The sequence below is a fragment of the Corvus hawaiiensis genome, chromosome 3, assembly GCF_020740725.1.
Source record: "Corvus hawaiiensis isolate bCorHaw1 chromosome 3, bCorHaw1.pri.cur, whole genome shotgun sequence".
Lineage (NCBI taxonomy): Eukaryota > Metazoa > Chordata > Aves > Passeriformes > Corvidae > Corvus > Corvus hawaiiensis.
Window position 1 is genome coordinate 58,778,916 of NC_063215.1, and position 12,163 is coordinate 58,791,078.

At 46.0% G+C, this 12,163-nt stretch overlaps 1 protein-coding gene across 6 annotated transcripts in view; it reads left to right on the forward strand.

The window, feature by feature from the left end:
• Window positions 1-339: 339 nt before the first annotated feature.
• MYB (MYB proto-oncogene, transcription factor) overlaps window positions 340-12,163 on the forward strand; it is a 30,502-nt gene continuing 18,678 nt past the window's right edge. For 2 of the 6 annotated variants that reach the window (XM_048299465.1, XM_048299469.1), the window contains exons 1-9: window positions 738-852; window positions 4,052-4,169; window positions 5,794-5,865; window positions 6,529-6,621; window positions 7,013-7,233; window positions 8,733-8,970; window positions 9,756-9,836; window positions 10,240-10,344; window positions 11,700-11,957. In XM_048299465.1, the coding sequence (XP_048155422.1) occupies window positions 827-852; window positions 4,052-4,169; window positions 5,794-5,865; window positions 6,529-6,621; window positions 7,013-7,233; window positions 8,733-8,970; window positions 9,756-9,836; window positions 10,240-10,344; window positions 11,700-11,957 (1,212 nt within the window). In that variant the 5' untranslated portion in view covers window positions 738-826. Of the gene's footprint in view, window positions 476-737; window positions 853-4,051; window positions 4,170-5,793; window positions 5,866-6,528; window positions 6,622-7,012; window positions 7,234-8,732; window positions 8,971-9,755; window positions 9,837-10,239; window positions 10,345-11,699; window positions 11,958-12,163 lie in introns of those variants that run through there. The other 4 variants (XM_048299466.1, XM_048299470.1, XM_048299471.1 and 1 more) reach the window with 4 other exon arrangements.

Consider the following 12,163-nt stretch of genomic DNA (forward strand, 5'->3'; position numbering starts at 1 on the left):
CCCCGACAGCTCCACCAGCGAAAGCCGCAGGGCGCGGGCACGGGGGGGTGCGGACGCGCCGTCGAGGGCCCCCGGAGCGGGAGCGGCGGCGGCGCTGGCGCGGGGGACTCCCGCCGCTGCCGCGCGGGATGGGCGGGGCGGGAGGGCCCCGTGGGGCGCGCGGCCCCGGTCCGCCCGCCCCGCGCCCCGCCGCCGCGGCACGGGCCCGCCAGGCGCCTGCGCACTGCAGGGGCGCCAGATTTGGCGGGAGGGGGAGTGTCCAAGGGCCCTTTGTTTGATGGCATCTCTGTTTACAGAGTTTACTCTTTAATCTCAACCTGTTTCCTCCTCCTCCTCCCGCGGCTCCTCAGCACTCCTGTGCGCGGCGGCGGAGTGCCCAGGCGCAGCCCGGCAACAGGGCGCGGCGGCGGGCGCGGGCTCCCCCGTCCTCTCCCCCAGCGGCCGGTGCGAGGATGTCCCGGAGACCCCGGCACAGGTAACCCGCTGTCTGCGGGCGGCGGACGGCCGGCCGCGCTCCGCGCCTGTCAGAAGGGGCGCGGGACGGGAGAGAGGGAAGGCGGCAGCAGGACACCGGCTCGCCCGGCGGACGGGCGGGCAGCCCCCCCGTCCTCCGTGCACCTGGTCTACTCCGCCCCCGATGCCGAGGCGTCCCCCTCCTCCGGAGGCACCGGGGGAGCGGCAGCCCAGCGGGACGCGCCGCAGAGCCGCCGGTGCCGGGGTGCTCGGGCCCCGCGCTGCGCGCCTGCGGGGAGCCGGCGCTCGCCGGCCGCAGGACCCAGCGCGGAGTCCGACGGAGCTGCGTGCCCCGCAGCCGCAAGGCGGGACAATGTCTGGCGGGCTCGGCGGCGGCAGGTAGCGCATCCCGTCCCATTCATTCATTCATTCCCGGCAGGGTGAGGCGGTAGGTGGGCGGCGGGTGCGGGGACTCGGTTCGCTCCCTCGACTTTTTCCTTTATTCCTGCGGCCCTTTTTTCCTTGGAAGCGCGGCTCTCGCCTGCGGGGCTTAGCTTTTTCCCGGCACACGCCACTCCGCACATGCCGTAGCGCGGCAGCGCGGGCGGAGGGCTGCGGGTCCGACGGAGCGCTCGGCCACAGCTGTCACCCGTGCCCGCCCGCCTGCCGCGCACCCCGGGCCGGGCCATCGCTGCCACCCCGCGCCAGGGGCCGGGGGTGGCGGTGACCCGGCGGCGGCGGACTGGACGTGACGGGGCGGCAGCGCCGCGTGGCCGTGGCCGTGCCGCCGCTGCCGGGCGGGCGCACAGAGCGGGGTTGTTGTCTCATTAGCCGGGGACGGCGGGTCGGACACGTGGAGGCTTTTTTCTCTTTCTTTTTGCAGCCCGGCATCCTCTCCTCCTCCCCTCCCCTTTGGCTGGCTGCGACAGGGGAGAAGGTCGCAGCCCTGTTTGTCGCTTCCCGCGCGCCAGCCCCGTCTGGTGGGACTGGGGGCTTGGTGGGTCCTTCCTAAGGAAGAGGGGCTTGCGGTGCGGGAGGAGGCGGTGAGCCGCTGGGCGAGCGCCGGGCTGTACTTTCAGTGTCAGAGCGGGGCTACGGCTTGCGGGTGAATCCCCCGGCCCGTCTCTCCCGAAAGAGGACAGCCACCGCTGCCTCGCGGGCGCCGCCCGCAGGGACACGTCCGCTGCTCGGGGCTGGGAGGCCGGGGCGGCGCGGTGCGGTGTCCGCCTGATCCACGGGCGCGGCGCGGAGCGGCGCCGGTGGGGCCGCCCCGGCGGGAGCGGGCTCTGCCCCACGGGGCTGCTGCCCGAATTCCTTCATTCACTGTAACAGCAGCGAGTCATTTCCTCTACGCCTCCTCTTACTTTTTTTTTTACCTCTCCCTTTTTTTTTCGTTCTTTTCCCCGTGTATCTTTGCACAAGCCGGTTGCCTCGGCGAACAGCCCAGCGCTGATGGGCGTCCGGGAGACTCCCTCTGTTCCGGCCGGGGGGAGCGCCGCGCCATGCCGTGCCGAGCTGTGCCGCCCAGGGGGGAAGCTTCGGGGCTGCGGCCGGAGGTGCAAAATAAAGTTTTAGAGCACCGCTGAGGGCCCGGTTGACTCAAGAAACTACCGAGCGTCCCGGAATCCTAGGGCTCTTTTCTCCTGCTGGAGAACGCAGGTAGTACAGTGGAGTGTGCTCGGCTCTGCGGTGCCAGCGAGGCCCCAGTCATTTAAATAACCCGGTTACAGAACTGGCCCCGCACTGAAGCCCTTTAACGTGTTGGCCGCTGATGCGCTGGCCGCTGCAGAGCGGCGTTTCCCTGCGCTGCCCGGCCCGCACCCCGCGCACGAAGCGCCGCCAATGGATGCGTACCTGCTGGGTGCCGTCTACGGAAAACTCGTTTTCAAAATGATACTTGGAAACTGCGCCACAAAACTTCCTTTGGCATATGGGCAGTGGCGCAGCTGTCTCTGTGTGTCACTGAGAAAAGTGAATCCACTTTGAGCGGCGGCTGGGGAAGCAGCCGCGCTCGTGGCAGCTGGAGCGTGGGAGCTTTTGCTCAAGCACGGGAGGCTCCAGCTGCCAACGAGGGGTGCGTGCGGAGTGGGAGCTTCAATCGGGGCTTACCCCCAGTGGTTATGCCGTCTAGGGAATAGGGAGTGAACCGTGGGGCTACAGGACTACAGCGCGGTGGGCACGTTGAGGGTGGCAGCGATGGGCTGGGTGGGTGAGTCAGGGGCCACCCGGCAAAGGCTGCGAGAAGACCTTGCACATCACAGCAGGCTGTGGAAAACTTCTTACATGTAGCATGTAAGCATGTTCTTTCATGGCCCATGACACAGGCCAGAAAATAGGGTGGAAGATGTAAGGTGCGATTAGCCCAGTACTTTTAAAGAATGTATGTTCAGCAGCTTGCGTTGTGGAGGTGTTTGCAGCTTGTCTAACAGTCCCTGTGCTTCACTGCAACTTAATTTAATCTCCTGAAAACAGGTTAACAGCATAAGCAACGCTTGTTAATTTTATTACAAAATAACTTTATTTTAATGTCTTAGTCATATTTTAACATACCACAGCATGACATACCATCAGATATATCACAGTTTTTAATCTTGCAGCATGACATTGACTCCTTTCTAACACTCATGGCTAGCATCTCTTAGCTAAAGTACCAGAACTGCTGCTCATACCTTAAAAGTCAGAATACTGTCTACCAGAAAGGCCCCTCTTGTTGCAAAACACTCTCTTTTAGATTTAGTTAGCTAGGTAGAACAAGTACTGTTTTTGAAAAGAGTAATGGAGTCCTTTTAACCCACAGATAGCCTCTGGGGAAATCCCTTAGTCATGAATTAGGTGAGCAGAGTATTTCAAAAACAGTATGAGGGATTTAGAAATAGATTGGAGATAATAAAGTTAGAGAAATGGAGAATATAGAAGGGTTCAGTCATTCATTTGTTACTTGCAGGATATTAAACAAACTTGTCCCCAGTCCTTATCTGTCCAAACCCATAAATGGAGGGCATATTTTATATCAGAGCTTATTGTATGTTAATGCTGCCATTTACTGTCTTTACTTAGTTTCAAAAACTTGTGCCATAAACATTTTCTCAAACAAGATTATTGTTTAGCTTTTTGTTTTGCTACGAAGTCTGTTTTGTTATGGAACAATGTATCTGCTGTATTAAACATACAAAATCACTAATATTTTTCAGAATGTATGGCATTCGTTAAAGATCTTAAACATTCACTCATGTACTGGACACAGCCTCTAGTTGTCTTTATTGTCCCAAACATTGTATTTTAATTTGAAACCTTCATTGGTTGAAAGTTTGCCAAATGTGTAATTCACCACTGATCTAACATTAGGAGCAGGTCTAAACATGCACAGTAATACGAAGGTTGCCAGCCTTTTGCTTGTATCTGTGGATACCAAAAACAGCAGAACCAGTTCAGAATACTAGAACAACAGAATGCAGAACAAAATCTTGTTGTGCAAGTTTAAAAACTTTTATCTGTGTAACCTTTGCAAGGATTGGGGGGGGGGGGGGGGGTGTTGAGTTTTGTAATTAAGTAGCTCGAGTCCTCATGTTCCACTCTCTCATTGTGTTTCCTTTTGCAGTATATATAGTAGTGATGATGATGAAGAAGATGTTGAGGTGTATGATCATGATTATGATGGTCTGCTTCCTAAGACTGGAAAACGTCACTTAGGAAAAACCAGGTGGACCCGTGAAGAGGTAAATCCCAAGTTCATTCACCTCCTGCATGTTAAAAGATAAGAAAGAGCATGGATCACGTTCTTCTCCTAGTTGCTTCGTGTTCTTCGCCATATTGCTAATCTGCAAATTTACTTCAGTGACAATCCCATATCTGAGGACAACTTTTTTTGACCCGCTAGCTACATTCAGTGTTTTATTTAACTTTGAGCATAGTTCTTACCTTTTCAGTAAAACGTATAAACACAATTTTTAGGTTTCCACCAAGCTCTGTGTTATAGCACGTGATGTGTGAATCTCTGTGTAATCCCTGAGAAGCAGATTCCGAGTCACCTGTAGCAGTGCCTCATTGTTACTGCTTGCCTCTGTCTGAAACTACTGCTGTGTGAGAATCGACCTGTGTTCAGTGTCCCACAGCAGCCAACAACTGTGGCAGAAATTGCTGCAGTCCTTCTGTACCAATGGAATTTTGCACTTTAATTGCAGCATTATGATTCCAAGCAGAAATAAATTAAAAGCTGGAGGAGAGAAATCCAGCAGTCCCAAAACCGAGCATTCAAGATGTATTTTGCTTTTCAAGGTCAGAATGTGTTTTAGTCGTGATACCCTTGTGCTGACTTTCTGGGAAAATTGTGATATCAAACTCCTTTGCCAGGTGGATATCCTTTGGCCATTTAACTGGTTTGAGTTTGTTGTGAAATACATTAATACAGTTCTTGAGTTATGTTTTGACTTTCTCTTCTCTAACAATGTGTATTGATGTAAAAACAGTGGCAGGTCACCTCTTGCAAGCCTTTCATTTATTTATTTTATATCATATTCTGCCCTTACAAAGGTGGACGTGGTTGTGATGTGGCCAGGGAGAAAAGGATGGCCATGAAGTCCAATGGCCATTGTCCTGTCAGATGAACTGGGAGCATACTGGGAGATGCTAACTGAGGAAGGAGAGAGCTACTCTTCTCTTCTTATCTCCTGGGGCATCTCTGGTTCGTTTTACACTATTATCTTTCCCAGTACATAAGATTGGATTCTTCTGTCTTTAGGGTCTATATTTCTGGCCTTATCACTAAAAAGATTGGGCCAAATTTTTTTGCTATTTGCAAGTATGCAAAACGCCCTCACAGAGAACAGGAGCAAAAAGGAGCTGTTAGTTCTATTGTGCATTTATTGTAGGTGGGTAGGCCGTGAGCAAATCTCTGGAACTCTGATTACTTGTAAGACATATAAACCTTAGGGCGTGATTTTCAGAGGTCCCCAGGTAGCTGAGTGCCTGAGTGTTACTGAATTCCAAGGTTATTCTGATGCTTGGCATCTAAACGCCCATGCCCTCCTGTAAATCCAGTCCAATAATAACAGTTACAGTGCTTTGATGAGTAAAATGGGAATGTATATTGTGAGTCAAAGAACTGCACAGAAGTCAGTCTTTCTCCTACAGCAAAGAACCTACCAAAATCCAAAGGAGTAGAAAAATCTTCTGCTTTAGGCAATTAAAAGCGTGAGAAGTCTACAGACCACCCTCCCTTACACTGAGAAAGCAGAAGTAGATGCATAAGAAGCTAGAAGAACAAATTAAAAAAAAAAAAATCATTTGGATTATAAGAGACTGCAATATTAATTATATCTGGGGGGGTTTTTAATGATCCAGGATGAGAAATTGAAGAAGCTTGTGGAGCAGAATGGGACAGAAGACTGGAAAGTCATTGCTAATTTCCTTCCTGTAAGTGGATATTGGTTTCTGTCTCCAGGCCTAGTAGCAACTCTTCGTCAAGAGGTTTCCTTGATAAAGGGGAAGGGGAGTGATTGCTTTATAGTTACATTTTCAGGGGAGATATAAAACCTCCACAAATGGAGAGCATAAAAATTTGGTTAGATTACTGTGGAAACCCTTACATTTATTTTTCCTTTCACTTCTCAGAAAGGGTTGGAAAAAATCAAACAAGCAAAAATGGGGGATGGTGGGGTCTTGCACAGTAGATGGTCAATGTGACAATGAAACAAAATATCTCAGCACAGCGGAAAAAAATAACTTTGGTGAATTGTAAGTATGATTTTGATGATAATTGCGTTGTGAACACTTTGGCTGTTGCTGAAATACTGCATGTGAAAGCATGCCAGCTATTGTGCAGATAGGGAAGATAAAGTCTGTGTAGTTTTGGTGATGGAGTCCTCAATGCAGAAGTGATGAAAACCTTATCTATTCTGTGAGCAAATTGATAGTTGAGCACCTTCTTCTCAGACTTACTGTATGACTCCATGTTGTTTAGTAGTCTTAGGTGGCAGTGAAATCCATCGAAACAAGTGTACGTAAATAGGAGCATTCTCACTCTACTTTGATCTTGTCTGAAGAATAATCCACTTTGTGTATTTCACATTTCACTAGAATCGGACAGATGTTCAGTGCCAGCACCGATGGCAGAAGGTACTAAACCCAGAACTTATTAAAGGTCCGTGGACTAAAGAGGAGGATCAAAGGGTAATCAGTTTTCCTTTCTGTCTGATTAATGCCTTACTAGCAGATTTTAGGTGTCGGGGCAAAACTCCTGGAATCTTTGGTGGTCTCAACATTATAATGGCCAGAGGCAGACCGTATTTGTGTAGTGCTTTTTAAGTTTGCTATGCAAGTAAATTAATGCTGCTTTACAGCACTGTAATGTAGAATTGCAGTCTAGCAATGCCTTAACTATTACCAGATTTTTCCTTTTGGGTAAAAATATGAATGGGAAGTGGGGAACCTTAATTGCTTTTAGCTTTACTGTGGCAGTTTTGAGAACTGTTGTTGAAAATACTGCTTCACCAAAGAAAAAAATTTCATTGATTCATTGTGCATCATTAAATACAGGCAGTTTTTATGTCCTTCTTTGAAGGTAATAGAGCTCGTGCAGAAATATGGTCCAAAGCGCTGGTCTGTCATTGCTAAGCATTTGAAGGGAAGGATTGGAAAACAGTGCAGGGAGAGGTGGCACAACCATTTGAATCCAGAAGTGAAGAAAACCTCCTGGACAGAAGAGGAAGATAGAATTATTTACCAGGCACACAAGAGGCTGGGAAACAGATGGGCAGAGATTGCAAAGTTGCTGCCTGGACGGTAATGACATATACCTTTGGCTCTTAAAAAAGGGAAAAAGGAAAAAGCTGCAGGTCTGAGCAGCCTGTTTTGGACTCCTCAGGCTGCACTGTATAAATCAAAAAATTTTGGAACCAAAACCTCAGAAGCCAGTGACACCGATGTGCGTTTTTCTCAGTGGGGAATTTCACTGTTTGGTCAGTACATGGAACAGTATGCTATTTTTATAGGCTTTTAATGTTTGCCACAGGTAAAAAACCCAGTAACTAGAGCAAGACCATAAGAGTTTCCTAAATGTCTGTGCAGTCTTATTTGTGCCTGTGGTGACTGTCAAAATTTAAATTGATTTAACAGGGAAGGGTCAGACTCTGCAAGTGGAACACAATTTACATTCAGCCAAGGATATGCCTTCAATATGAAATCCAGTTTGTTTATTCAGAATTATTTAAGATTCTTCAACTTTTGTAATTGCTCCTGAATCATCCAGATGATTTTGGCCTGTTAAAAATCCATGTGTAAAACAGGAGAAACTTTTTCCTCAAACTCTGGTCCTGGAAATATTTATCTCACTGGAAGCTTTTGCAGTGTCTTATTTGCTGTGATTAAAAGTGATTCAAAGTGTGGGCAAGCAAGTAATGTAAGCAAGGGAGAGGTTTCCCTTCCTACTTTTCTTTCTGCTATTTGGTAAAACGCCTTCAAGATCTAAATATAAGGCCTAAGATCATGACAGCCTTTTAAGCAGTCATTCTCTGTGGTCTTACCTTCTAGAAGATAACAAGAAAGGGATTACCCCTTGGAAATATTTTAGTAGCTTCCACACATCACAGATACTGCTTTGAATGATACCGTGCAGTGGTGATGTTTTTTCCAATAGCAGAGCTGTTTTTAAGCATACCCTTAAAATCTCACAAACTTGATAAGTTTGCTTTTTCTGAGTCATGTATGTGAGGATTTGAATCTCAGTTTTTGTGCATCTAAGAAAAATCCCAACAGTTTTGTTTGCTGAGTTTTTGTGTACAGCATGATGTTGTCATCGTCTAGGTGACCAGCTGGAAAGTTGCTTGGAAGTTAGTCTATTCACGACTGTTCTCCACAGTCTTTCTTTCCAGCAATGAGACACAATAAGATTCCTCTGAATTATTAAGATATAGGAAGATGATGTTGGCATTCCTATAGGATAGCCTCAAAGGGATGTTAGCCTTTGTTGTCACCTCACTTCATGGGAATAAGGTGAAGCTGAAGTTAGCAATTTCTTCCAATTTGAGGATTTAAGCCATGAGAGATTGCTTTAAAAAGTACATAAACAACCGTAGCCTGTTTTCCTTTTCCCCTGACTTTTATACTGAGCATCTTTCCTGAGAAGTTGGGAGTAGCATTTGTAATGGTGGGAGAAGGAGGAAGGTCAGAGAAGAGCTCAGGGTTTAAACAGAAATGCCAGCAGCAGTTCCCTGCCTCTTGACCTGTCTGAATTGGAAATGCTCATTTTTGAAACTCCTTGAACATCTGTATTTCTGTTGCAGAACTGATAATGCTATCAAGAACCACTGGAACTCCACCATGCGCCGAAAGGTTGAGCAGGAGGGCTACCTGCAAGAGTCCTCCAAAGCCTGTCACTCCTCAGCAGCTGCTGGCTTTCAGAAGAACAACCACTTGATGGCCTTTGCTCACAACCCATCGCCACCTGCCCAGCTGCCAGTGGCCAGCCAGCCCCCGCTGAGCAGTGACTACCCTTACTACCACATCTCTGAGCCACAGAACGTAAGTGCCTGAAAATGTGAGTGTGGTGGGGGTGCTCGTTTTGCCTTGTTGAATAGATGGGTGCAGTTTAGCCATGCCTGGTTTCAGGAAGCGTGAAGGATTTTCTTCGTCTTGGTGGGCTTGGATGTGTTTGAGGATTTCTTTGACTTTTGCTTCATTCAGTGGTGAAAATATGTACATTTCAAACTGGTGGCATTCAGGTGGTGGAACCGGGTACAGCGGGTTTAATGCCTTGGGAGCAGTTAACATATTTCTTAGAGTTGTGAATATTAAATTTCTTGAATATCAGTTGAATCTCATTAATTCTGTGTTCCATGTCAAAATCTCCCACGTTCTCTTTAGTAATATTGTGTTTGTGGGTTGCCTGTCGGAACCAAGTAAACAAGTATTGGTTTTAATCAGATTTCTTTTCTATTAATGATTAATAATGAAACGGGCTTCTGCTTCAGACAGTTGCATTGTGGAGTTTTAGATGATAATAAATTGCATCTTTTGCTTTTTCACTTCAATTTAGAAAATCCTTACAAATGTGTCTATAATTATTCATCTTTTCTCATTCAGGAAGGGTAAATATTTCATATGTGAATTTTCTTTCTTCCTCTAATGCTCACTGTCATATTCCTAAAAACCTGATTACTTTTCTTGTAAACATTTTTAGTTTTTTTGCTATTTCATCTCCACAGACTACAAATATTAAGTACCTAAAACCAAAGTATGTTTAACACAAATTCACAATGCAAGCAGATAATATGATGGAAATAATCACTTTTTGCTTTTTGGCCTAGGTTCCTGGTCAGATCCCATATCCAGTAGCACTGCATGTAAATATTGTCAATGTACCTCAGCCAGCTGCTGCAGCTATCCAGGTAGATAACTTGAACCTCATTTCAAGAGTCAATTTCTTAAATATTTGATAAATTAAAATGCAGACGACATCATACATTAAGAAAACATTTTAATGTATTAAGTGTGGTGAAAAGAGAAAATGGGGAAGATGGGGGAGTTCTAACATGGCTAATAATTGCTCCTTCTGAAGTGGATTTAAAATGCAGTAGTTGACATCTGGTGTGATGGCTTTCACTTTCTCCATTTCAAATGTCTATACTGAAATTCAGCAGGGACTTTGGTAGTGGAAAACACAATTGACATTTGTTTCATCTTTGAATCTAATTTGGCTGTTATAACCACAGGTCGGCAAACCATGAGCATTTTAGTTGCTACATCCTATCAGACCTTTATCTTTTCTTTTCCCTTAACTCTTAATTTCAGAGACACTATAATGATGAAGACCCTGAGAAAGAAAAGCGAATAAAGGAATTAGAGTTGCTACTAATGTCGACTGAGAATGAACTGAAAGGGCAGCAGGCATTACCAGTAAGATTGTCACTGTGTGCTTGGATGGAGGGATAGCAGCCTTACCCCAGTGCTTGTCTTTTTAACTTTTTACTCCCCCTCTGCCTTCAGTACTAATCAAGGCTCTATATTTCCGTTTTAAAAGGATGAAACATAGCACATACATAATCTGTATCCACTTTGTAAATTCTTCTATTGAAAAAAAAATCCAAAATATTTGCAGGTATCTTACTTTGCAAAGTGGGAGCAGGATTGGGCTCTGTAACGTGATGTAATATTGGAAACATGATGATTGTACAAAAAGTAAAAATCCTGCAGATCTATAATCAATAACGGGATCTGTGTTTCTGAAAGTGTGCCGTGGTTCATGTGATGAAAATACAGTGCCTGTGCATTAGATTTTTCTTCTCTGTTGTATTCTTTCCTTCAGCTGTGTTTATACACTTTGTAAGCTTCAGACTTGGTGCATGTTTGAGAGTTTGTTTTACTCTTCCGAATAATGTTAGATTCTTCATAACTGCATGTGTGGAGCAAGTGCTGGCTATTACTGAATTCTCATACTTCGTGGTATATGCCATTGGATGTTAATGTGTGGAAACCCTTATGTAACTACTTAACACCATCACCAAAGCCAAGAATCCCAAAATCATTTTTGAAGATAGGTGATAGCCAGCAGATTTTTTTTTGTTTTGGTTTTTTTTTTGTTTTTTGGTTTTTTTTTTTTTTTTTGGGTAATATTTAAATTAATAGTCAAAGAACTGCATGCATGATACGTTAGTTTGGCCACTTTTTAACTTTAGTTAATGTTTTGCAATTTCTTCTGTTGCATGATCACACTGGAAAGAAACTTCTGTTAATTTGTTCTTCTGCTTTCCTAACCACGTTGATTTGACAGCCTCTTCATTGCATTGGTGTAAGCTGTAGCATTAGACAGGGATAGCAGAAGAAAAGGAGATCAGCAGACAAAAGCAACTCTAACTCTAAAACCATTTAGCCTTCTACAGTGCTGAGCGCTCAGTAGGGAAATCCTGCCGTTTCTTGCTTCTGACAGAAAAGGACTTTGCAGACACTTTTTGAGCACTTGGAGTAACAAAGTATGAATTGATTATGTGTTAGTAATGACATAGCCTATAATTCTGGAAGTAAGTTATGAGGTAACTTTGGGATAACAAATACAATGCCAGTGTTACTTAAGATCTTGCACTGATGAAAGGAAACATCTTGACAATTGTTTCATAGGCATAAGCTTTTAGATGATGCAACTACTTTTATCTTTCCTCCAGTGGCATCTGACACCTTGTGCAATTTCATTGCTAAGTTCCTTCTGCCTTTCCCCCCTCCCTTTTCTTTTTTTTTTTTTCTTCTTCTTCCTTTAGACACAGAACCACACATCAAACTACCCCGGCTGGCACAGCACCACAACTGCTGACAGTACCAGGACCAGTGGTGACAGTGCACCTGTTTCCTGTTTGGGGGAACACCACCACTGTACTCCATCTCCACCGGTGGATCACGGTTGCTTACCTGAGGAAAGTGCATCCCCCGCACGGTGCATGATTGTTCACCAGAGCAACATCCTGGATAATGTTAAGAATCTCTTAGAATTTGCAGAAACACTCCAGTTAATAGACTCCGTAAGTAGACTTGCCGCCTCAAGTGGATTTGTGCGTGGTCAAGGAGTAAGGGGTGAGGAGCTGGGATTGTCCTAAATGTGCTTGTTGGTTTTTTCCCCGAGTAACTTTGAGTTGCTCCAGGATCTGAAGCTTATCTTCTGACATAACAAAATGCAGCTGCTCGTAAATGAAGCCCTCCAGCATGGATGCATATGCTTTTTGTGGGT